General features: G+C 37.7%; 1 protein-coding gene across 1 annotated transcript; it reads left to right on the forward strand.

The window, feature by feature from the left end:
- Positions 1-7,024: 7,024 nt before the first annotated feature.
- Positions 7,025-25,708, forward strand: LOC134310439 (carboxypeptidase B-like). Its single transcript, XM_062992033.1, has 11 exons — positions 7,025-7,089; positions 7,175-7,250; positions 8,983-9,107; positions 10,708-10,807; positions 10,895-10,996; positions 16,593-16,697; positions 17,074-17,184; positions 17,676-17,766; positions 21,616-21,818; positions 24,690-24,774; positions 25,463-25,708. Exons 1-11 carry the CDS (start codon positions 7,025-7,027, stop codon positions 25,645-25,647), a joined length of 1,248 nt encoding a protein of 415 aa, XP_062848103.1. The 3' UTR covers positions 25,648-25,708.
- Positions 25,709-26,283: the final 575 nt, after the last annotated feature.

Raw genomic sequence — 26,283 nt, forward strand, 5'->3', positions numbered from 1 at the left:
GGCATGTTTAGCACTGTGTTACATTACCTTTTCTACTATGGACATATTTTTATTATTTAAAACTTTGTATGCTAACTGTTTTGAATGTGGATTATTTTTCTTTTCTTACCTGATACAAGTTCTCAGCTGCTCAACAGTCAGTGGTTGTAGATTCTCCTCTTCATGATGCACCCTTGATTTTCAATAGGAGACAGAAATGAACACTCTGAAGCCACATTGTTTTAGTGCATGCAGAATTGTAGCCTGGCATGTCTATGTACCTTCAAACATAGGCAAGTCGTCCATGCCATGGGAAATGATGCATGCCCATAACATGACAGATTTTGGATTTTCACCTTTTGCTAATAACATCAGCCATTGATAACTTCTGGAGATCTGGTGTTCATGAAAACAAGTAGAAATGTGGACTCATCTGAGTACAGTACATTTACATCTGCGGCATTAAGCAAATGCTTTTATCCTAAACAACTTACAATTGTGACTGAACACAGTTTGAGGAATCGAGGGCCTTGCTCAGGGGCTTACCAGTGGCTACTTGGCAGTAATGGGGCTTGAATCAGCAACCTTCCGATTATCAGCCTAGTGCTTATCACCCTGAATCTCAGGCCGCATTATAAATATTTGTATCAGACATTTAAATAAATGCTTTGTACCTACTATCTGGATTCAGGGAGAGATTGCGACGAGAGAGTTTATTTTTTGTTGTTTGCAGTTAGATAAATGGAAGAATCTATTTGATTCTGTCTTAGATAGCTGTGAGAAGAGAAATTTGTTTACGTCTGCCCAATTTTGTGATTTTAAGGGAAAATAGATGTCCATTAGATGTCCATGTTAATCACATGAAGCAACAGCAAAGTGACAGATCTTCTAGAGAACAATTTAGCCATACCTAGTGGCAGCTCTTAGACTGTTCCTTGCTTGCTGGTACATAAACCTGATGGCACCAGTAGATTTTGTAAAGACTATAGGAAGATCATTTTCATTACCAAAACTGATTCATTTTCTTTCACCTAGAATGGAGAACTGTTTTAAAGTTGTTTTAAGAGTTGGTGCCACCAAATTCATTACTAGATTTGTTAAAGGTATATTATCAAGTTATTTTGACTTCTGCTGCTGAAATGTCTGCTTTTGTTATTCCTTTTTACAGTACTCAGTAATGGCATTTTGGTTATGAAACATGCCTGCCAGCTTCCGAAGACTGATGTGTAAAGGCTTAGCTAATGTGAGCGATTGTGAAGTGTGCTTGGATGCTGGGTATTCTATTCACAGACTTGTAAACATGTAAACATATGAAAACAATCAGAACCTTGTCAAGTGTGAGTATGGCAAAGCTCAAGTATTTTATTTGGGAAAACTAGTTGGCCAAGGTGAAGTGTGCCCTCTTGAGGCTAAGATTAAGGATTTCCTGTGCCTATCACTAGTTCTTGACATTTTTAGGAATGGCTGACTTTTATTGTGAGTTCTGTAAAAAGTTTGCTAGCGTTGTTGACCAATCTGCTCAAAAAGGACAGGACATCGTGAACATGCTTTTAACTCGAGCTCTTTTATGTAGCACACCTGTTTTAGCTTCTGACATTTCTGACATGAGCTGCATGTTGATGCCAGTGCACCTGAAACTGGAAACTTACCTTTACAAGATGAGTGTCGAGTATCCTTTTTCTTATTTTCTCAAGAAGCATTAGCTCTCATAATTGTCTTGCAGTATTTTAAGGTGTAAATGTGGTCTGGCAGCTTGTCTGTAAGAGTCTATGCTGACCATAACCATTTGTATGTTGTAGCAGATGCCCCATCAAGACAGAAGAGTTTTAATCCCCAACAGCTATCTGAGCTACATGACATGCAACCCTGCAACACACACTGCACTTTACATATAGTTTCAATTTTACATGTGTACATGAATAAACATAAACTCCTTACATAATTAGCAATTGTCAGAATATAGCATTTGCATTCTAATTATATAAAGAATTTGCATTCAAATAGGCAATGTGAGGGCACTAGAGGGACAGCCCAATCTTGGCAAGGTGTTGGTGGTGCCATACACTTTCTACTTCTTAATAATGCTTTGAACGATACTCATAGGGTTCCTTTTGAAAGTACCTTCACAACAATAGTGAATTTTTGTGTTACCATGCACTATTGTTAGTGGATTCCTCAATGAACATCTGGGTTAGGTGCCCAGGTGGTGCAGCGGGATATTCCGCTAGCACACCAGTGCCAAGATTCTGAACTCCTCGGTTCGAAACTCAGCATTGCCACCGGTCGGCTGGGCACCATCTAGCGGGCATAATTGGCAGTGCCTGCAGCAGATACTAATTGGCCACTGTATTCGCAGGGGGGACCGGACTATGTGTGGGTGGGATCTTTATACGCTGTGTAAGGACCCTGATTGGTGGAAGAGACGCCTGTGCAGAATGCAGGGGCGGGAAGAGGAGGGCTGCGCACATGTCGGAAGAGGCGTGTACAGGTACGTGCTTTGCTCGGATGTAATCAGGTATCCCTCAGCAGCGGAAGACAAATTGAGTGCACTAAATCGAGAGGAAAATGGGGAGAAAATGCATAAAAAAGGAACATCTGGGTTTATTTTAAAGTAATTAAAACCACTACAATTGATCACAGGTGTGGGCCAGTTAGCCTGCCGTATGATCTGGAAGATGATTGGTTGTACCTGAGTTAGGTTATAATGACTAAAAAGGTTACTTATTCCGGCCAAGCACTTTACCAGTTACAGAACTCCCTCTGGTGTTTGGGTGATAAACCATTCTCAGCACTGCAATGACACTCACATGGTATGGTTAGTGCATGTCATTGAGGAATGCGTGTAACAGGTGCAGCAGTGTTGCTGGGATTTTTAAAATGCTGGTTAAACTTAATGACTTCTTTATTGGGAATTATAAAATGTAAACTTTATTGCTATGTTCTTTTCTTATACACAATGTGTGTTCATTTTCTCTCTATTTATTTATTCATTCATTATTTTATTTTTATTTTATTTATTGATTTTGGCATTGTACATACTGCCCTTACTTAAATTACTGAAATTCAGGTTTGTGTGGCTTTATCTTGGACAGATTCACAGTTTCCGTGGAATCCCTTGAGGCAATGCAATAACACACCCCTGACAGGACACCAATTCATTGCACGAACACAGTCAATGCCAATTAGTTCTGTACTGGAGATTCAAACCCTGAATCCCTGCAGTAGTGGGCTAGAGTAATTTACCACTGATCAATGCAGTAATATGCTAAATATATTAACGAGAAAAGTGTCTCACTTCAGCTAAGTTAGTCTGTTAGTTTTTACTTTAAATCTGATATTCTGTGCTGTGTTCCACAGATTGGAAAGTATACTGGCTCCACCTCACCTTCCATCTTCATAGACTGTGGCATTCATACTAAAGAGATGAAGTGAATTGAATTCTGTTAGAATTCTATTACTTTGGAGTTTGACAGTGAGAGTAAATGCTGAGTCTTCACCGTCTGTGAATGTATAGAATTAATTATCATAATCATAGGAAGGTATGAGAGCATTAAGGTGTCAGCACACCATTTTGAAACCTGCTCTTCCTGTTAAACCACATGAACCATAAATAAACGCCTTATGTTTAGTTCACACTACATGATTTTTGCCCTGATTTTCGCTTGCCAACTACTGTAGATGTGGCTGAAAAATATCTAGCATGTTAAATATCTGGACCTGTTGGCGACTCAAAATCACGTAGTGTGAAAGGTGTTGCGATCAGGTTGTGATTGTTGTGAATGCAAGATACAGAAGGGGGAGAGGAGTTGTACATATGTGGAACAGGTGCATAGTATAGTTTCTATCAGAATACATTGGCACACACAAGCTTTTCAGTATTTGTGACTTATCATCCATGCCAAACCATAATACCAACACTGCATTGCAAAAAATATTTATTTGACTTCCAACTCTCTGCAGAACAGACAATCCCTGCTGGTCACATAGCTGCACATCAGCACACAAACAACTTTGATCGCTCGCTTCATTCTGACGTGCATTTTTGGACATGGTAGAATTAAACCCCTTGTCACATGTGTTTTCATGACAAAACGTAGTTTGAGAGACCAGATAGACTCGTCTGTGATTCCTCCTGTCGATAGATCGTGTAGTGTGACCCCCTATCGCCAATCATTTGTGTAGTGTAAAAACCACAACGACTTAAAAGACTCCTCATAACAAGTGATAGAGTTGTGTAGTGTGAACAGTACAGTGATCTGAACACCTTGAAAGTCGTGTAGTTAGCTGAGCTTTGATTGAGTCTGAGATGAAATAGGATTTTTTTTCCATCTTAATGCTGCTATAGTACCTGCAAGCCACCAGACGTCAATCTGTTTTTAATTCTCCAATGGTTTGAGACATTTAGTACAAAATAAAAAGTTTCAAAACTGTAGGTTGTTCTTCACTGTTAGTCATGCTGTAACTTTAAACTTGCAGTTGATGTGTCCTATTTGCTTGGCCTCTACTGCTTGATTTAGGTTTAAGGCAAATACAGTACTTACAGCTATAAAGCAGAAAACCAAAGAACAAAAGGTGATAATTACAGTATTGGGATTATTTCTACTCTTTTTTTCGCACTGAGTTAACATATTAAAAGCAATGCTGAGGGTTATTCATGTACTGTGATCACCTAGAATCATAAAATACATACAGTGGGGGAAATAAGTATTTGATCCCCTGCTGATTTTGTAAGTTTACCCCCTTACAAAGACTTGAACAGTCTATAATTTTTATGGAAGGTTTATTTTAACAGAGAGAGACAGAATGTCAACAAAAAATCCAGAAAAAAAACATTAAATAAAAGTTATAAATTAATTTGTATTTAATTAAGGGAAATAAGTATTTGATCCCCTACCAACCAGCAAGAATTCTGACCCCCACAGACCGGTTATGTGCCCATGAGGCACACAAATTAGTCCTGTCCCTGTATAAAAGACTATAAAATATTTCCCTTAATTAAATACAAATTAATTTATAACCTTTATTTAATGTTTTTTTTCTGGATTTTTTCTTGATATTCTGTCTCTCTGTTAAAATAAACCTTCCATAAAAATTATAGATTGTTCAAGTCTTTGTAAGGGGGAAAAAAAATACTTATTTCCCCAACTATATGTTAAATGTTAATTACAAAATGTTGTAGTTTAAAAAAAAAGATTATTAAAAGCAGCCTAAAGAAAACAAGATTAAAATGTTTCCTTTAAATGTAGGGATGTAACCTAAATACATCACTGACTACAAGATTTACTTAACAGCAACACTTTTGCAATTATACAGGCATTTAAACACTTCAACAAGCTTCTTCCAGGAATGGGTCACCTGCCTAGAAACTAACTATTATGTAGTGTTGTAAATGTAACTGGGCTGTACATCAGTCATAGCTTCATGTAGACTTCTAAACCTGTTCTTTTGATAACACACTACAACTGATCGAGTCTAAGGTAAGTTTTACAATGAATAATTAAAAATTTTACATTTAAATATTTTATTTAAAAAAAGTATTACAGCATTATGACATGATTGGCTGGGTGGCCGAAGCACTGCAATAGATTAAAAAAAAAATAATAATAATAATATATATATATATAAATACATTACACAGTCAAAAGCTACAGTTTCATTCTTGTAAAGAAAAATTAAATGGTGCTTACTGTCCTCATAGAAATCATATGATATTAGCTGTTGGATTGGATTCAGCTTTTATTCCAGACTTAATCAACATCCACATTATTAACGTTTAATGCACCAGCCAACATCACTATCACCAACATCAACATCACCAACATCACTGTATAATGTAAATGTGTATTTGCTGCTTGCAACTCTTTAATTAATTTGTGTATTTATTGATTTATTGTTACTGTTATTGCTTACATTAACGTTTTCACCAGGTAGACTTTCAAATGCCCAGAGGTTATCTATTGCAATTTTCTAATCTGAGAAATAATAAGCATAAAATGTAAATGTAAGTCCACTGTCATCAGCTGGCCCAGCCCGCACCCAGCATGGTTCCACTACATGGGGACTGCTCCAGAAATGGGTCATCACACCGCCTTTGGGGCAGCTTGTTGATCAAGAGTGGTTCCAAATGTGACCCGAACTGTTGCACTGCCCTGAAAATAGGTTAATGTTGACCAAAACAAAGAAACTGGCATCCTTTTTTTTATTAATTACACCTTTTAATAGTTTGGAAACTGAGAATATTAATTGTTGCCGTTTTGAAAGTGGAATTTTGGCCCATTATTGCTTTTAATATGAGACTTTAACTGGTTAGTTGTAGTTGGTCACCATTGTCTGATTCTTCTTCTCATGATGCGCCATACATTTTTCATAGAAAAAAGATTTAGACTGCAGCCATGCCAGCCAAGCGTACATACTTTGTTTCTATAAAGCAATGCTAGTGTGCATTTACAGAATGGGGGAATTGTCTTGCTGAAATAAGCTTGGACCTTTGCAAATACACTATATTGCCAAAAGTATTTGCTTGTCTGCCTTCACACGCATATGAACTTGAGTGACATTCCATTCTTAATCCATAGGGTTTAATATGATGCCAGCCACCCTTTGCAGCTATAACAGCTTTTATTTTACGTGGCCTACCACTTCGTGGCCGAGTTGCTGTCGTTCCCAATTGCTTCCACTTTGTTATAATACCACTGACAGTTGACTGTGGAATATTTAGAAGCCAGGAAATTTCATGACTGGACTTGAAATACACAGGTGGCATCCTATCATTGTACCATGCTGGAATTCACTGAGCTCCTGAGAGTGACCCATTCTTTCACAAAAGTTTGTAGAAGCAGTCTGCATGCCTAGGTTTGGTTTTATACACCTGTATATAAATGTAAATAATTAATAAGTAAATAATACATAACTAAATGTAAATAATTAAGTTAATTATTGAATGACCAAACTCTACAATATTGATATTAAGGGTTGGACAGCTCCTGAGGACTCAGCTTTATAAAGGCAGCAAGAGAACTTTCCCCATCACAGTTGATCAGGAACCATGAGGATGCTTTTGCTATTGGGACTAGTAGCAGTAGCTCTCTGTGAGCCAGTTCGATATGACGGGTAATCTTCCTACATTTTTTTTTTAGAGACACAACATTGACCAAACAATGGCTATCAAAAAACTTGCATCGTACTATTTTTGCAGGAATCAAGTTTTCCGCCTGAAGCCCATGAGTGATGAAGATGTGTCATTTATTAAGAGACTGAGTGAAACCATAAAGGTACACTGATTTATAATAAAATAAACCTATTCTGCAATGTCACATTGAATAACTGTTTAAATATACACTTTTAAGATCTGATCATTAATTAGCAGTCAGTAATAAGTTTAAATTATGTCTGTTGCATCTTAAGCACATGTAGAAAAGTGGGAAAATACCTAATTACCTAATTACAATGTCTATCTGGACATTGTCTATAAAGACTTTTGCACATTCTACCCATGTCTGCCTGGGCTTTCTCCAGGTTTCTGTTTGCACCCACTATACAAAATCATGCAGAAAATGACTAATTACTCTAAATATTGTCCACATGTGTGATAAGTGGATTAATGTGTGAGTGCATGCTGTACTTATATGAATTATGTCCATGATGTACACCGATTAGGCATAACATTATGACCACCTTCCTAATATTGTGTTGGTACTCCTTCTGCTGCCAAAACAGGCCTGCAACTGTGATGCACTGTGTATTCTGACACCTTTCTATTAGAACCAGCATTAACCTCTTCAGCAATTTGAGCTACAGTAGCTCGTCTGTGGGATTGTACCCCACGGGCCAGCCTTCACTCCCCACGTGCATCAATGAGCTTTGGCCGCTGATGACCCTGTCGCCGGTTTTCCACTGTTCCTTCTTTGGACCACTTTTGATGAATACTGACCACTGCAGACTTGAAACACCCCACAAGAGCTGCAGTTTTGGAGATGCTCTGACCCAGTCGTCTAGTCATCACAATCTGGCCCTTGTCAAACTGGCTCAGATCCTTACTCTTGCCCATTTTCCTGCTTCTAACACATCAACTTTGAGGATAAAATGTTCACTTGCTGCCTAATATATCCCACCCACGAACAGGTGCCATGATGAAGAGATAATCAGTGTTATTCACGTCACCTGTCAACGGTCATAATGTTATGCCTGGTCGGTGTATTCTTGCCTTGGTTAAGTTACAATGGTTTTCTGTTGATGCTATCTCTCTGGCCATGATACAATGGTAAATAAATGAATAAATAGTATATACTGCATTTTAGCCCTCATGTTATGTCCCTGAGACCCAGGGCCTCTTTCTCAGCTCAAAAAATGTCCATAGCCTTTTTAATCAGTTTGATACTTCATAACATACTATACTCGTTCATTTATTCAGGCATTATTTTTCTTTCTTTTGTTGTGGCTTGGTATTGTCCTGCATTAGTTAAGCCTTCTGTGATTGAGTTTGTACCTTTAATATTGCAGGTTCAGGGTTACACCTAGCGCCTCTGTCACAAGGCAGTTACCAGCCTGTGACAAATTGCCTACTTGTTTATTTAAGTATTTAAAATACAGGACTATGTATGTGCCATTAACTGAAAGCTACAACTTTTACATTCTAAAATGAAAGGTGTTGAGATAATAAAATATTCTTAATGCCTTTATTCTTATGTAGACTGTACATACAGTATATGCAGGTTTACAATACAATGACATTTATTTCTTTGCATATGTTGTTGCCAGATTTGGACTCATTAAGCCAGACTTTTTAACCCTCAGTTGTTTGCAATGTATCCAGTCACAAATGTAAATCACTTTGGATAACAAGTGTCTGCTTAAGTAAAGTTGATGTCAGACCCAACCTCTGCCATTATACTGATCCCTTGGAGTAGAAAGTGCTAAAGGACTTGCCTAAAAACGCAACGTCAGCTTGGCAGAGCCAGTATTTGAACCTTAAACATTAGTATGTGGGTGTTTTTTTTTCTGTAGATAGACTTCTGGAGTCCTGCTAGTGCTGACCTGGTCGTGGTTAACTCTGATGTTGATATCCATGTTCCAGCTTCTTACACTGACATGATCTCACTTAGGTTGTGGCAGAGGGGCATGCAATATAAGTAAGTACTGCAAGAAATACCAATCTACAGTATTTGGCATGTTGGACTTGAAAAACCTTATTAAAATTGTCACTAATAGTCACTGGTATTTAAAGCTACACCTTTCACACTAGTCAGAACAACAACAATGGCAATGTTACATAAAGCTATTAAAGATGAACTTCACATTTTATGTTTTTTTCTTACTAATCTCAAATTATTAACATTATTCATTTACTTTAATTTAACTAATTTTCTAAGATGAGAACCTCAAGAAATGTGCAGGACAGTTTCTGTGTGGTGTAAACTTAGGAATACATACATACATTTCAATAGTATATCAATACAAACTACACTAAAACACACTGTACTAATACTGCTAACACACTGTGTTTTTAAACTAAAGACTAAACTAAACTAAGCACTCAGGTGGTGCAACAGTTAAATACGCTTGCTTACAGCTGCAGAGTGTTTGAGCTGTCAAGCTCAAATCTCAGCCAGCCTGCAAACAAAATTAGCTGTGTCTCAGGGAGGGAAGGTTAGATGGGGCATAAATGATATGCAGTCCCTGAAACTGGTTGAGGCACTGATACGAGTGGGGATTCATATTTGCATAAAGCATAGTGTGACTTTTTGTTTGTGATGCAGCTCTGTATGGGAACTCAATACTGTTCCTACAGTTGGGTAAAAACAAATTTAATGGAACAGTGGTTGTAAGTCATAGATCTAAGTCAAACACACACACACACACAAATGTTCAGTTATATTAGAAATACTGTATATTCCCCAATATACTGATGTGAAAATGTACTCCACTCACTAGCTCTAGATTCATCAGTGTTCCCATCAGTTGTTTATGGCTTATTGTAACACCACACCTCGCAACTAGAAGGTCCTGGGTTTGATTCCCAGGTGGAGTAGTCCGGGTCCTTTCTGTGTGGAGTTTGCATGTTCTCCCTGTGTCTTCATGGGTTTCCTCTGGGAGCTCTGGTTTCCTCCCACAGTCCAAAGACAGACAGTCCATGACTGTGTTTGACATTAAAAACTTGAATCTTGTATAAAGAGTAACTACCTGTTCTGTCATGAATGTAACCATGAATGTAAAAGTGTAAACATGACGTTAATAAATAAATAAACAATCAACATTTAGTACAAGGATATGGTTACAGTATATTTACTAAATGCCTTAAAATAATCACAAAATTAAATGGGCAACACCTTGACCCATTGTCAGCAAAACTGTAAGCTTCACAAGCTGGAATCCACAGAAGAGCTTTTTTCTATCGAAAGCCAATGTGTAAAAACATACAGTAAATCCTGGACCCTTAAGCAAAAAAAATATATATTATCAACCTTTAAATGAACTTTCTCCAACCTGAATTTAATTGAAGCAATGTCTTCTGCCAACTGTTGAGCTCAATAAGGAATTCATAATAATACAAGCACACATCTTGTGTGCAATTAAGTGCAATTATTGGTTTGCAGGATGACAATGTCCCTAAAAACACTACAAAATCTACTTCAAAAGGGTTTTATGATTATGAGTATGAAGTTGTGTGTACAGGAACTGTATATAAAAATGCTACATGCATGCTATATTGAGGATGTTCCTGCAATACAGGGTGATAATTAAGGACCTTCAGAGTTCTGTGGATGCTCAGACTAACACTAGGGCGCAGGTCATTGCTCACAGCTACACCAAGTACAACAGATGGTCAACGGTGAGAATTTACACTTTCTGTTTTCAGATGTTTTTTTTTCCAGATGTGTTTGTATATGTGTGGTTTGATTTCTTAATGATGTGACAGATTGAGACCTGGATCAGCTCCATCACTTTAGCCAACCCTGCACTGGTTAGCAGCACGGTCATTGGAAAGACATACGAAGGGCGATCCATGTACCTACTCAAGGTGAGATCATCTTTGCACTTTTACTATTGGAATAGCTGTCACACCAAATGTGCACAAATTTACAACACATTACATATCACATTAAAGGAGTAGAACCTTTTTATTCACTGTACATCAATAATTTGACATGTCAACAGCTGTCCGTCCAGTAGCACCACTAGGGATTTGAACCCCAGATCCCAGCACTAGTGGGCTAGCACAGTTAACTACTGCGACACACATTCAGCTATATATGAACTGATGTGCTCCAGCGGTATAAGCCTAGCAGGACTCTTAGACAACCAAGCCTCAAATAAACACTAAGCACAAAAAAGCAGACTTACGCTTTAAGTGTGAGCGGTTAATGCCTCACAATTAGATTAATTAATTAATCAGGACTTATAAGCTTATTTTAATAATCAGCTTTTATGTATGATTTAAAATACTACTTTGTTAAGTGCTCTTAATTGCTCTTTGTGTAAAATACAGTACTTTATATAAATACAGTGGTACCTTGAAACTCGACGTCAACTGGTTTTAGACTAGCGTTTTAGACTCTGAAAAGCTGATTCTCAACATTTCTCAGAACCCCGAGCTATAACACAAGTTTAAAAGTAAAACAGGAGGGACATCCAGCTAAACACAGACACATGTGGAAGCTTTCAGAGTGAATTTGACTGTTATTCCACACAAATGCAGACTCGTCTCATATTCGCACTTTGATGATGTTTTACCGCAGCGCTCAAGCCAAGTTAAATAAATACATTTTTAAAAAGCTGAACACATTGAGCTTAAGTGAAAAAGTTGAGTTTAAGGGTACAAATTTCTCCACGAAGTGTGTCAAGTTTTTAAAGATTTGGAGTTTAGGGGATGTCAAAAGTTACAAGGTACCAAGGTACGAGCAGCTTTTAACACTGCAGACCTGTGTTGGGTGGTACATCCAGTGTACATCTATATCACATGTTTACATTTAAATTTATATTCAGAAACACATTATCTGTGATTGTAATATTAAATTACCTTGACGTCACCTAGTTTTGCAGTGCAACAAAAAATAATTCGGTTCTTTGCATCTTGAATCTAATGACTGAAATTTGTAAAAGACGGTAACAGTCTGGGGTCATTAAGTGTTCAAACCTGAATTTAAACTGCACCTGAATGGTGACAACCCATTTCAGAGAACTATTTCAAGAAGCTGAAACTGGGTTGTGGCTGGATCTTTTAGCAGTACAAGAATCCAAAACATAGATCACAAAGAAGACAAATTCTACACAAAAACAGTTTAGTAAGCACAGACCAAGCTTTTGTCACAGCATTTTCTGTCCATTTACCTAAATCCTTATTGAAAAGCTGTGAGGTGAGGATCCTTGCTTTAATCACTTATCAATGAAAGGCATATGTGCTCTTACTTTGACAAGAAAGATTGCATAAAGGTCTAAACATAGGAATGCAAATAACTGTAATATGTGTGACTTTGATAAATATATATAATATTTTGTCTATATGTGGTCTATTTTTCTATTCACCACTGTGGGTTCCAGGTTCAAATTTTAGTGGTGTCATTGGCCAACCAAAATTCTTATATTTAAGTATTTATTTTTACATTATATTTACATGATGAGGTTTTTATATAATATTTTAGGATGTTTTTGTCTTGATGTCTTCATATGAATCATATTTCTTGCTACATATAAATATTTATATTAGGGCTGTCACACGATTAAATTTTTTAATTGAGATTAATCACGATTAAAGAACCAAATTAAACGTGATTAATTGCGTGCAAAAATAACTAAGCAAAATTTGAACAGTTATGCACATTTTTATTGCAAGAACATAAAAACCAAAACCAATAAAAAAATTAATAAAATTATGCTAAAATTATTAAATCTAAATTATCTTTAGAAAGCCAGCCAATGCCTATATAGAGTTCTTAACAGTTACCCATCTTTCAGCAAGTTATTTAAATTGACAAGTCTGTTCACATTATCTGGCAAAAGTGAGGATCTTTTCCTGTTCATAACCGTGCCACTGGAGACAGGCGCTCAGGGTACTACAATAAACCATTTCTACATGCAACAAGTATAACGTCATGTAGAACGACATGTTTAATTCAAATTTAAATCAGATAAAGATTTAAAAGGTAAAAAATGTGATAAGATGAAAAAGTATTTACATTTGTAAATGAGGAATAAGTTGAAATAAAAATTAAAATTGCATTTGTCTTTTTAACAGAGAGGTGCTCTATTGTTAGGTTTACACTAAACTCTTAAGTAGCTTCACTATTTAGTGGCTACCTACAGCATCAAAAGCCTCCTAAGCAGTGCACTTTTTTAATAACAGTGTCATTGTCTATAGACATGAGACATGGCTTATCTGCTGCTCTGAGGCCTGTTTTGCTGAATAACATAACATGCTTAAAGTTTTTTTGTTTTTTTTAACAATTTAGCCTTTATTATGATGGTGTAAAATTGATAGTGATTTAGGCTATTTGTCTTCATTTGTTAAAATAAAATAGGCTATCGTGCTGACATCTTTCTGAATGTCTGAACAATTTAACATATATCATGTATATTCTCTACGTTATATTTGACATTACTAATAACTATCTTAGTTTAAATAACTACAGTACAGTAGTGTCGGAAAAAAAACATTCCATTAATGAGTTAGGCTATTTAATATATCACACTTCAAATTATGTTTATTAATTTCAGCTTGAAACTGGATATTTGTGATTAATGCTGTGTATTGGGTTCAACAAAATAAACTACACTAAGTTGACTTGGCTATGTTGCGCAATACCGGCCGCATGGGGTCTGTCATCTGGAAAACATGTCTGTTAATTTGGCACATTTGTCAGCATCTTCTTCCATTGCCTTTCTTTTTTTTTTTTTTACCTGGACTTTTCGGCTCCACCTGGTCTCTTCCTGCCCTCCATCACCACCGACTTGCGCTATTCTGTTCTGTTGCTATATTTACTGTAACACCGGCGTTCCAGAAAAGACGCCTCATGGGCCAAACCAACTTAAACATGTGGGGGGGGGGGGATTCCCTCAGATGGTAGAACCCATAATAATAATAATAATACATTTTATTTATAAAGCGCCTTTCACGAGACCCAAGGCCACTGTACAATAAAAAACAATACAAATTACAGAGAGCATCAACATAAAACAGTAATGTGCATGTAAATAAAATAGATAATAATGTCATGATTAGGATAGTAATGGTATAAAAGTAGAATAAAATACAAGATAAGACAAAAATTAAAACAAAACAATGAAAATGTAAGATGAAAATAAAACACTAAATAAATGATTAAGCGATTGCTCACTCATAAGTTAACTGATAGAGATGTGTTTTGAGACTAACTTTGAATAATGACAATGAATGACAGGTACGTATCTGTAGTGGGAGTTCATTCCAGAGTTTAGGGCCAGCAACACTAAAAGCTCTGTCACCTACAGAACGTAATTTTGCAGATGGAACTGCTAGGAGATGCAAATTTGAGGAGCGTAAAGTGCGTGACGGAACATAGCTCTGAAGTAAGTCAAGTATGTGGGGGTGAGGCCATGGAGAGACTTATAGACAAGCACCAGTATTTTATAATGCACTCTAAACTGTACTGGAAGCCAGTGAAGATCCCTCAGCACAGGTGTAATATGTTCCCCAGATCTTTTACGGGTCAGCACCCTGGCTGCAGAGTTAATAATCTGTTTAAAAGCCGGTTAGGGAGACCATATAACATTGCATTACAATAATCGATACGGGATGTCACAAATGCATGAATAATAGTCTCAGCAGCAGTAAAAGAAAGAAAAGGGCGAATTCTTGAAATGTTCTTAAGATGGTAAAAGGCGGTTTTGCATATATTTTTGATGTGAGGCTCAAATGACAGTGTTGTGTCCAGAATGACACCCAGATTTCGAACCTGAGCAGAGGAAGAAGTAACAAAACCCGGTATAGAAAAATGAATGTTACTGAGCTTCCTGACAGTCGCAGGTGAGGAAATCAGTATGGCCTCAGATTTAGTGCTATTTAGGCTCAGGAAGTTTTCACTCATCCAGGCCCGTACATCAGTCAGACATTCGATTAGTACAGTGGGAGGAAGAGTATGAGATGGTTTGGTGTAGATGTAAATTTGAACATCATCTGCAAAACAGTGAAACTGGAGCCCATGCCTTCTAATTATGTTACCCAGAGGGAGCATATACAATAAAAAGAGCAAGGGGCCAAGCACTGAACCCTGAGGGACACCACGGGACAACACACACGGATCAGACCGAAATCTCCCAACCGAAACAAACTGCTGCCTATCTGTAAGGTAAGATTGGAACCAATTAAAAGCAGTGCCGTTGATGCCAATCAATGTTGCAAGCCTAGTAAGTAGCAAGGTATGGCAAACCGTATCAAAAGCAGCAGTAAGATCTAATAGAATCAACACATTCAGCATCCCCTGGTCAGCAGCTAATAGCAAATCATTCACCACCTTAACTAATGCTGTTTCCGTACTATGGTTCTTCCTGAAACCAGACTGGAACACTTCAAACAGTTCATTTGATTCCAGGTGATCATTTAGCTGAGAAGCAACAGTTCGCTCTAACAATTTGGCCAAAAAAGGAAGATTAGAGATTGGCCTAAAGTTAGCAAAGTTGTCAGGATCTAAGCCAGGTTTTTTTAACACAGGAGTAACAGCTGCCAGCTTCAAACACGCTGAAACCAATCCTGAAGTGAGTGATGCATTTATGGCCTTTGTAATAAGGGGACAGATAGCAGGAAGGCAAGATTTCACCCATTGTGTTGGGATGGGGTCTAACTGACATGTAGTGGCTCTTGAGTTTAAAATGAGCTGACTGACATAACCCTCATTAACAGTAGAAAAAGTGGAAAGATGACTACCAGTAAATTGTACAGAGAGAGAATGAGGATTCACAGAAGGTGAATCTAATGTACACCATCTAATGTACTACGGTGTAGGGGCTGCGCTGTCAGACGAATGGAGAATGAATGCAAGAATAAGATTAGATAAGTGACAGATAAGTGTCAAAATTATTTTTCCCAACCGGCCCAAACTTGAGATTGACATGAGCCGACCCATCAGGAATCCAACCGAATCTCCCAATTAGCCACTCCGGGCTTGCCTACATTTCGCAATATGTAGCAGCAGCTCGAGTAATTTGTAACGACTGCAAACTGGAAAAAGACCGGTGTTATCGGTATACAGTATAAACACAATGTCGCTGTGTTAAAGCAGCGCACATTACCACAGTGACGTATGGTTAAAGTGACACAAACATAGCCCAATAAAAATCGATTTATTTTGTGATTAAAATTTTAACACGTTAATCACGTTAATTAACGCAAATAACGACAGCCCTAATTTCTATACAACACAGTGAATCTTCTGTACTGTGTTATGATTACAGATTACCATTTATTAAAGAAATAAACCATTAATCCAATATTATGTGAAATACTAATGACATTACTATATTTAAAAGGAGTGTTTTACAGCACCTTATATTAAATAGATTAACAGCAGTCACTTGATAAAACTGCTGAGCCGGTATTCTGGCGTTTGAAAACATTGAATGCTAAATCTGTCTCTGTTTTACAGATCGGAAAGAATACTGGCATCACCAAACCTGCCATCTTCATGGACTGTGGCATCCACGCCAGAGAGTGGATCTCCCCAGTTTACTGCCAGTGGTTTGTCAAAGAGGTAAAGCCAACTGCATTCCTCACTAACATATTTTAACAAACCTGATTTAACACTCGAATGGTTGATATTTAGATTAAGCTACAATTACTGCTTTTTGTATAAACTCAAAAGTATAGTCTGTACAAGACAATGGACCTGAAATTATTGTTATTTTATTATTATTATTGTTATTATTATTATTATTATTATTATTATTATTATTGTTGTTGTTATTTTATTATTATTATTATTATTGTTATTTTATTATTATTATTATTATTTTATTATTATTATTATTATTGTTATTTTATTATTATTATTATTATTATTTTTATTATTATTGTTATTATTATTATTTGTTTGTAATCTGTAATACTATAATGTATTTTTTGGTTAGGCTGTGTCCACTTATGGAACCAACGCTCAGATGACCAAACTGCTGGACACAATGGATGTCTTTGTGCTGCCTGTATTTAATGTGGATGGTTACGAGTATAGCTGGAAGACGGTATGTATCTAATTTACCATATACCTTATCAACTGCTAGGGTCCACAAAAAACTGTTTTTTTTATTAATTATCCCTAGTTACAGTTGCAATCAGAAACACTGAACTCCCAAAATTGAGAATTTTTAAAACTAAACATTTCTGCAAAGCTAGATTTGCTTTATGTCTTTATCAGATGAATTATACAGCAAATGAACAAAGAAAATAAATGTAGTATTGTAGAGTAACAAAAAATTCTTAACACTGACATGTCACAATTAGTCAACTACTTTACAGTATTATTTTCTTAAAACCTACTGCTAGTCTGAAAGTATGATTACAACATGATTAAACCATTGATAATTCAATAACAACCCATTATTTGCATCAACTGTGATGTGTTATTTAAACACCAGCTAGTTTCAGTAGCTAGCATGCTATACCATCCATGTGAAATGCATTATACTCTTGGCATAGTTGCATGTTTTACATTTTAATGTGATGGATTATGCAGGATAGGATGTGGAGGAAGACACGCTCTGTCAGAACCGGCACCAGATGTATTGGTGCTGACCCCAACCGAAACTTCAATGCTGGATGGTGCAGTGAGTAATTCATTTCAGTCCAACAATGCACCAATGATGTACAGATTATCAGAACCCAACAGACTAATTATTCAAGGAAAAAGAGTCTTAAACATTTATTTGTCAAATTTACTTAGACCAGAGCCTTGACCACTTGGCCAACACTGTTTATACATTTAATGTAGCAAGTATTGTAAGTACAGTGAGGGAAAGTACAGTGGGGGAAATAAGTATTTGATCCCCTGCTGATTTTGTAAGTGTACCCCCTTACAAAGACTTGAACAGTCTATAATTTTTATGGAAGGTTTATTTTAACAGAGAGAGACAGAATATCAACAAAAAATCCAGAAAAAAAACATTAAATAAAAGTTATAAATTAATTTGTATTTAATTAAGGGAAATAAGTATTTGATCCCCTACCAACCAGCAATAATTCTGACCCCCACAGACCGGTTATGTGCACAAAAGGCACACAAATTAGTCCTGTCCCTGTATAAAAGACTCCTGTCACAGAATCAGTTTCTTCCGTTCAAATCTCTCGACCACCATGGGCAAGACCAAAGAGCTATCAAAGGACGTCAGGGACAAGATTGTAGACCTGCACAAGGCTGGAATGGGCTACAAGACCATCAGCAAGAAGCTTGGTGAGAAAGAGACCACTGTTGGTGCGATAATTCGAAAATGGAAGAAATACAAGATCACAGTCAATCACCCTCACTCTGGAGCTCCATGCAAGATCTCACCTGGTGGGGTAAGAATGATTCTGAGAAAGGTGAGTCAGTCCAGAATTACACGGGAGGAGCTTGTCAATGATCTCAAGGGAGCTGGGAGCACAGTCACCAAGAAAACCATTAGTAACACACTTCGCCGTAATGGATTGAGATCCTGCAGTGCCCGCAAAGTCCCTCTGCTCAAGAAGGCTCATGTACAGGCCCGTCTGAAGTTTGCCAATGAACACCTGAATGATTCAGAGAAAGCTTGGGAGAATGTGATATGGTCAGATGAGACCAAAATTGAGCTCTTTGGCATCAACTCCACTCACCGTGTTTGGAGGCAAAGAAATGCCCAGTGGGGATGGTGTTCTCGGGGTCATACAAGCTCCTCCCGTGTAATTCTGGACTGACCTCACCTTTCTCAGAATCATTCTTACCCCACCAGGTGAGATCTTGCATGGAGCTCCAGAGTGAGGGTGATTGACTGTGATCTTGTATTTCTTCCATTTTCGAATTATCGTGCCAACAGTGGTCTCTTTCTCACCAAGCTTCTTGCTGATGGTCTTGTAGCCAATTCCAGCCTTGTGCAGGTCTACAATCTTGTCCCTGACGTCCTTTGATAGCTCTTTGGTCTTGCCCATGGTGGTTGAGAGATTTGTACAGAAGAAACTGATTCTGTGACAGGAGTCTTTTATACAGGGACAGGACTAATTTGTGTGCCTCTTGGGCACATAACCGGTCTGTGGGGGTCAGAATTTTTGCTGGTTGGTAGGGGATCAAATACTTATTTCCCTTAATTAAATACAAATTCATTTATAACTTTTATTTAATGTTTTTTTTCTGGATTTTTTGTTGATATTCTGTCTCTCTCTGTTAAAATAAACCTTCCATAAAAATTATAGACTGTTCAAGTCTTTGTAAGGGGGTAAACTTACAAAATCAGCAGGGGATCAAATACTTATTTCCCCCACTGTAAGTGTTTACCAGTTTTGTTTTAATCAATTAATATGCTTTTGGGGCAAATGTCCACTTCAGTTTTTTGCACATCACTACACCGTCATCGCTTTGTGATGGTGGGCTGCACACATGGGCAAGCTTTCTCCAGTGCCCTCTGTCTCATGTTGCATGTAGCAAACAAGCCTCTGATTATGCAATTCATGTCATGATGCTGTCAATTCAGCTTATTATAGGTCCTCCTCATTTTTTGAATCATACTTAAATGACTTTACTGTATGTTCAAAGTGTTTAAAAAAGTAGTTGTTTAGCATGAATAAAATATTAGTAACAGCTGTACCCAATTTTGCTGGGGTTATACAAGATATTAAAGGTGCAAATAAAAAAATAGTTGCAAGTTGAAGTCATGATACAGGTGAAAAAAAACATTCAGGAAAAATCAGGTGAATCAGTCTGTGTGGAGTTTGCATGTTTTTCCCGAAGTTCTCCTAGGTATGAGTGGTGTGTGTGTGTGTTTGCCCTGTCCGGCGACCTGTCCGGGGTGTTTCCTGCCTTTCACCCAGTAAATCAGACCCACTGCGACCCTTAATAGGATAAAGCAGTAAAAGGATCAAACAAATGAATAAATGAATATCCTGGCTTGTTTGGAAGCTAGTATCAGAGCACAGGGCCATTTTACAGGATTCAATGTTACAACTTTCTGAAAGCCCAAAGTTCTACCCACTAAGCTTCCACTGTCCTGGTAGCAGTAGTAATAGAAGTAGCAACATTAGTGGTGGTAGTAGCAGTGATAGAAGTACAGGGGTTGGACAAAATAACTGAAACACCTGGTTTTAGACCACAATAATTTATTAGTATGGTGTAGGGCCTCCTTTTGCGGCCAATACAGCGTCAATTCGTCTTGGAAATGACATATACAAGTCCTGCACAGTGGTCAGAGGGATTTTAAGCCATTCTTCTTGCAGGATAGTGGCCAGGTCACTACGTGATGCTGGTGGAGGAAAACGTTTCCTGACTCGCTTCTCCAAAACACCCCAAAGTGGCTCAATAATATTTTGATCTGGTGACTGTGCAGGCCATGGGAGATGTTTAACTTCACTTTCATGTTCATCAAACCAATCTTTCACCAGTCTTGCTGTGTGTATTGGTGCATTGTCATCCTGATACACGGCACCGCCATTGGATGCACATGGTCCTCCAGAATGGTTCGGTAGTCCTTGGCAGTGACGCGCCCATCTAGCACAAGTATTGGGCCAAGGGAATGCCATGATATGGCAGCCCAAACCATCACTGATCCACCCCCATGCTTCACTCTGGGCATGCAACAGTCTGGGTGGTACGCTTCTTTGGGGCTTCTCCACACCGTAACTCTCCCGGATGTGGGGAAAACAGTAAAGGTGGACTCATCAGAGAACAATACATGTTTCACATTGTCCACAGCCCAAGATTTGCGCTCCTTGCACCATTGAAACCGACGTTTGGCATTGGCACGAGTGACCAAAGGTTTGGCTATAGCAGCCCGGCCGTGTATATTGACCCTGTGGAGCTCCCGACGGACAGTTCTGGTGGAAACAGGAGAGTTGAGGTGCACATTTAATTCTGCCGTGATTTGGGCAGCCGTGGTTTTATGTTTTTTGGATACAATCCGGGTTAGCACCCGAACATCCCTTTCAGACAGCTTCCTCTTGCGTCCACAGTTAATCCTGTTGGATGTGGTTTGTCCTTCTTGGTGGTATGCTGACATTACCCTGGATACCGTGGCTCTTGATACATCACAAAGACTTGCTGTCTTGGTCACAGATGCGCCAGCAAGACGTGCACCAACAATTTGTCCTCTTTTGAACTCTGGTATGTCACCCATAATGTTGTGTGCATTGCAATATTTTGAGCAAAACTGTGCTCTTACCCTGCTAATTGAACCTTCACACTCTGCTCTTACTGGTGCAATGTGCAATTAATGAAGATTGGCCACCAGACTGGTCCAATTTAGCCATGAAACCTCCCACACTAAAATGACAGGTGTTTCAGTTATTTTGTCCAACCCCTGTAGTAACAGTAGTAGGAAAATGAGTAGTAGTAGTAGTAGCAGCAGTGATAGTATAGTAGTAGTAGTAATATTAGTTGTAGTAGTATTGTGATCGTAGTAGTAAACCCTGTAGTAGTAATTAATTGACATTGATTGTTGTCTCTTGTACATCCACAGCTTTGGGAGCATCCACTAACCCATGCAGTGATGTATACTGTGGCATTTCGGCTGAGTCTGAGATTGAGGTGAAGAATGTGGCAAACTTCATCCGGAAAAACAAGTCCATCCTTAAAGCCTACATCACAATCCACTCGTACTCCCAGCTGCTCCTTTTCCCCTACTCCTACAAATATGACCTGGCCTTGGACAATGCTGAACTGGTAATGCTTCACACATTCTAACATTTATACACTCATAATGGTAGACTAATGTTAAAGACCTCAGTCAGGTTTTAGCTCTCCAGGTGCACCTGTATTTTTGAAATTAGTGGAAGTAGTCAATCCGGAAATACAGGTTAAGTGATACATTTTTACATGCATTATCTGTCACCTTTAATGCAGGTTGCACATCTGCTGGTTAAAGTATTAGCATTCACACACACACACACGCACACACACACACACACACACACACACAAACACAAACACATACAGATTAATATCAGCAAAAAAAAATTTCAACCTATACAAATAAATAAATCAGCTAAAACAATAAAAACATGCAAAATCACATAAAATAAACGTTAAAATATATAAAATAATGTGATGTATGAAATCATTTAAAAGCTTTAAAAAACAATAATAATATAAAAATACATTTTTATTTATAACCGCCTTTCAGGAAACAGAAGGACACTGTACAACTACAGGCCTAAAACAGCATGGAAATTAATTAACATAAATAAATTTTAAAAATAACAAACAATAATCCATTTAATAAAGCAAATCCAATAAAACAAAACATAAACAAATTAAAATGATCGTGTTGTTGAAATCGTAGTTCAAACGTCCCGCCGCGTGATGGCGCTAATTCGTTGCAGCTTGTTCATACTTGTGTTTGCGTGGGTGTTGCTTGCAGTGTCTCGTTTGTGTTGAATTTGTGACTTTAATATTTGTCGACGTCACTTATCAGATACAAGTGTATGATTCAAAAAACCTCAATTGTGTTTTAATAATTTCATCTAATGGTTTTGATTAGTGGTTATTGATTAGTTAAATCTTTGAGAAAATGCATTTCCCAGCTCAGGCATGAAATCCCAGTCATTATTAGGCATTTCTTTCACACTAAAATGTGTTTTAAAACCAACCCTGTAACAGACAGTTTGGACCAGGTGTGAACATGATTTTAATTATTAGACTAAATTCTTGTAAAACCTTAATTATGAGATGTCTCTTGTTTAGGATCATTTGGTCTATGTAGAATTCTTTATACAATTTGTCTGCCAAAGCAGGTGATATGCATTTCATCACAGCTTAACAAACATGAACCTTGTATGTCCTCCTATCATCAAAGTATGAATAAAACCTATCAAACAGCAGGGTTGAACTCAGTATGATGGGGTAGAAAATTATCACAGTGTTGAAGAAACAATTAACATTTTAATATGGTATGGATTTATAGTTGTGAAATTAATATATTTAACATAATCAGTAAAATGGAAATTTAATTAGAGAAAAGCTACAATTTTATTAAATGACAATTCTTAACATATTCCTGGACTTTGGACCAGACAGGATTCGGACCCACCTCTACCTGACCATGATACAGCAGTGGCAAAACAAACAATAAGTGAATAAATGAATACAGACAATGAGCTACATATGCCTTTCCTTATTTTTTCTTCAGCTTGCGACAAGGACTGAGAGCGCACTAACTAGTGCACCTCCACACACACACAGACACACACACACACACACACACACACCTAATCCAAAGTAAACCTCTAGATATTACCTTGAAAACCCAGATATGGGTTTCTCACATATATTTTAACTGAAAATCTTTGAAGTACTTTTGGAGAATGTAAAGGGTACCCGACTCGAGAGATACACTTAAGTAAAAAAATTTCTTACATTAACATTAATTAAAATTTATAAATGTATTTAAAAGACAGTAATAGAGCTGAAATATCAAATGACATATTGTATCGGTTTGCTTATAGAGGTTTATAAGGTGTCTGTTGTTTTTTAAAAGGATCATTTAAATGAACGTCATAAGTCTTGAAATGAAGGAGCTCATTTATTGAAGTGGTATGGTGCACCTAATAACACTAATAACAAAACACTCATGGCAGACATCGCCTTCGTCAGTCATTGCTCAGCCAAACCTAGACACTCTGCCTCATGACCTGCTTTCGGCATGTGCTGGTTCCAAACTGCTGTAGTCAACAAAGTCCTTGCTCCATAGAGTCATGCAGTTGCGCACACACATCAACGGCTTCCATCCAGTAGACTTACAAAACCTTCGTTGCTGTCTCAGTGTCAGATCCTTTGCTGCTAATTCCGAACGTCATCATCACTGTTGTGTCGCTTGAGTGCAGCGCTTGTGGCTCCTGTGGTTCTTCTTGTATGCACTGGCACTGAGTGTTCGGCTCTTCCAACGGACAGGTAGTCACCAACCAGCCACCACAGGATCCTCAGCACCATCAGCAAAAGTTGCACATCATAGAACTCCCATGCCTTGCTGCCATTATAGCATGACAGGGGCATTGGCCCAGCCTCCATTGCCGGTCATCTCGCTTTATCGGCCCCTGCAGCTCAGCGACCAGCTGCTGCCAGGTATGCGCCGTCATTACAGTTGGCTGGCTTGCTGGCTAAGGAGAGCTTACTCCAGCGGCCCTGGGCTGGGCAGGCAAACCGCTCGGTACCCAACCCCAACCACCATCGACACCGACATGTGGCATCAGCACAGGCAAGAACCAAGCAGAAGGAATCAATCTGCTCTTTTCATTGAACAGAATCGCTCACTGATGTGAATCAGAGGGTGGGTTTAAAACAGTAGAGGCTAAAAAAAAACACGTAGACGGGGTAACTAAATTTACACATAAACATCTGAACAGTAAATACAGAACAAAGACAAATAACACTACTTAACTTACATAGAACATAACATAAGTACATAGAGTTTAGCTTTATAACACATTGCTCTACCTCTACTTTAAATCTAAACACAATGTTTGACAATGTACTTATCTAAGTGTTTTAAACCTTATGTAAAACTTTTACCTTTGGGTCTGTGTTTGTGTATTTAAGATGAGTGTGGCAAAGGGAGCATCGGAGGCGTTACAAAGTCTGTATGGTACACCCTATAATATCGGCCCCGGAGCCACGACCATCTGTAAGTATTACCTACTGATTCAACTAATGATTCAACCTACTGATCCTACTAATCACAGAGATCAGATTTGTGTATATCATGAATGTTTTTATGATTTTTTGGTCATTAGCCTTAAAGTGCAAAACAAATAGTAAACAAGAAATTCATTACAATACAAATTAGATAACACAAATTAAAAAAAAAACTTATTAAATCAAAATACTAATTAGGTCAGAAAAACAATTAGAAGAAAAAATAATGTTACAGAAAACACCCATAATGATACTTTTCCACGTTTAAATAAAGAAGAAAAATATAACTTGGCAGTTTTTGAATTTTCTTTGTAAATCCAAAGTTTCAGTGATTATAAATAAGACTTCAGGTGTGAAATGCCACTACTACTGCGGCAAAAGATGTTTACTATAACCATACCAATTATTTACCTTCTAACTAGTTCTGATGTTGAGTTATTGTGTCATTGGTTCCACAAAATTCAAATATACATGTCACTGGCAGATTTGCAATTAGCTCTAATGGTTGAAAGACAACTTTACAAACCAATCAGGTTTAGGCAGAGCTTGAGCTATTTTAGTGGTGGCTGTACAGACTTGATTGACAGCTTGCATAAGGATAGCCTGCAATGTGATATCATCATATCCAGTCAATCAACACATCATATGCTTCATCACCCATGTGTGTTTTTGTGTAGACCCTGCCTCTGGTGGATCTGATGATTGGGCGTATGATCTGGGAGTGAAGTATTCATACACATTCGAGTTGCGTGATACTGGCCTTTACGGGTTCCTGCTACCGGAGTCTCAGATCCAACAAACCTGTAAGGAGACCATGCTGGCTGTCAAGTACATTGCTACCTATGTGCTGAACAAGCTGTAAGAGGAAGCACCTTAAAGAAAGTTCTCATATTTTTAGAAATGGAAAACGAGCGTGTGTTAGAATGATTAGTGAAAACAATAAAATAATGTTAAGTCAAAGTTGCTTTGTAATTTTTGTATATACCTGTATGTTTAGTATATATATATATATATATATATATATATATATATATATATATATATATATATACTGTATATATATACAGTATATACACAGTGTATCACAAAAGTGAGTACACCCCTCACATTTCTGCAAATATTTCATTATATCTTTTCATGGATCAACACTATAGACATGAAACTTGGATATAACTTAGAGTAGTCAGTGTACAGCTTGTATAGCAGTGTAGATTTACTGTCTTCTGAAAATAACTCAACACACAGCCATTAATGTCTAAATAGCTGGCAACATAAGTGAGTACACCCCACAGTGAACATGTCCAAATTGTGCCCAAATGTGTCGTTGTCCCTCCCTGGTGTCATGTGTCAAGGTCCCAGGTGTAAATGGGGAGCAGGGCTGTTAAATTTGGTGTTTTGGGTACAATTCTCTCATACTGGCCACTGGATATTCAACATGGCACCTCATGGCAAAGAACTCTCTGAGGATGTGAGAAATAGAATTGTTGCTCTCCACAAA

Source organism: Trichomycterus rosablanca, chromosome 3 (genome assembly GCF_030014385.1).
Source record: "Trichomycterus rosablanca isolate fTriRos1 chromosome 3, fTriRos1.hap1, whole genome shotgun sequence".
NCBI classification, from domain to species: Eukaryota; Metazoa; Chordata; class Actinopteri; order Siluriformes; family Trichomycteridae; genus Trichomycterus; species Trichomycterus rosablanca.

Bases quoted from the DNA above. Each gene is read 5' to 3' on its own strand.
- LOC134310439 (XM_062992033.1), top strand. From the start codon at position 7,025: ATGAGGATGCTTTTGCTATTGGGACTAGTAGCAGTAGCTCTCTGTGAG. The intron at 10,808-10,894 runs GTGAGAATTTAC...ATGATGTGACAG, and splicing joins AGTACAACAGATGGTCAACG to ATTGAGACCTGGATCAGCTC. The intron at 21,819-24,689 runs GTAATGCTTCAC...TGTGTATTTAAG, and splicing joins CCTTGGACAATGCTGAACTG to ATGAGTGTGGCAAAGGGAGC.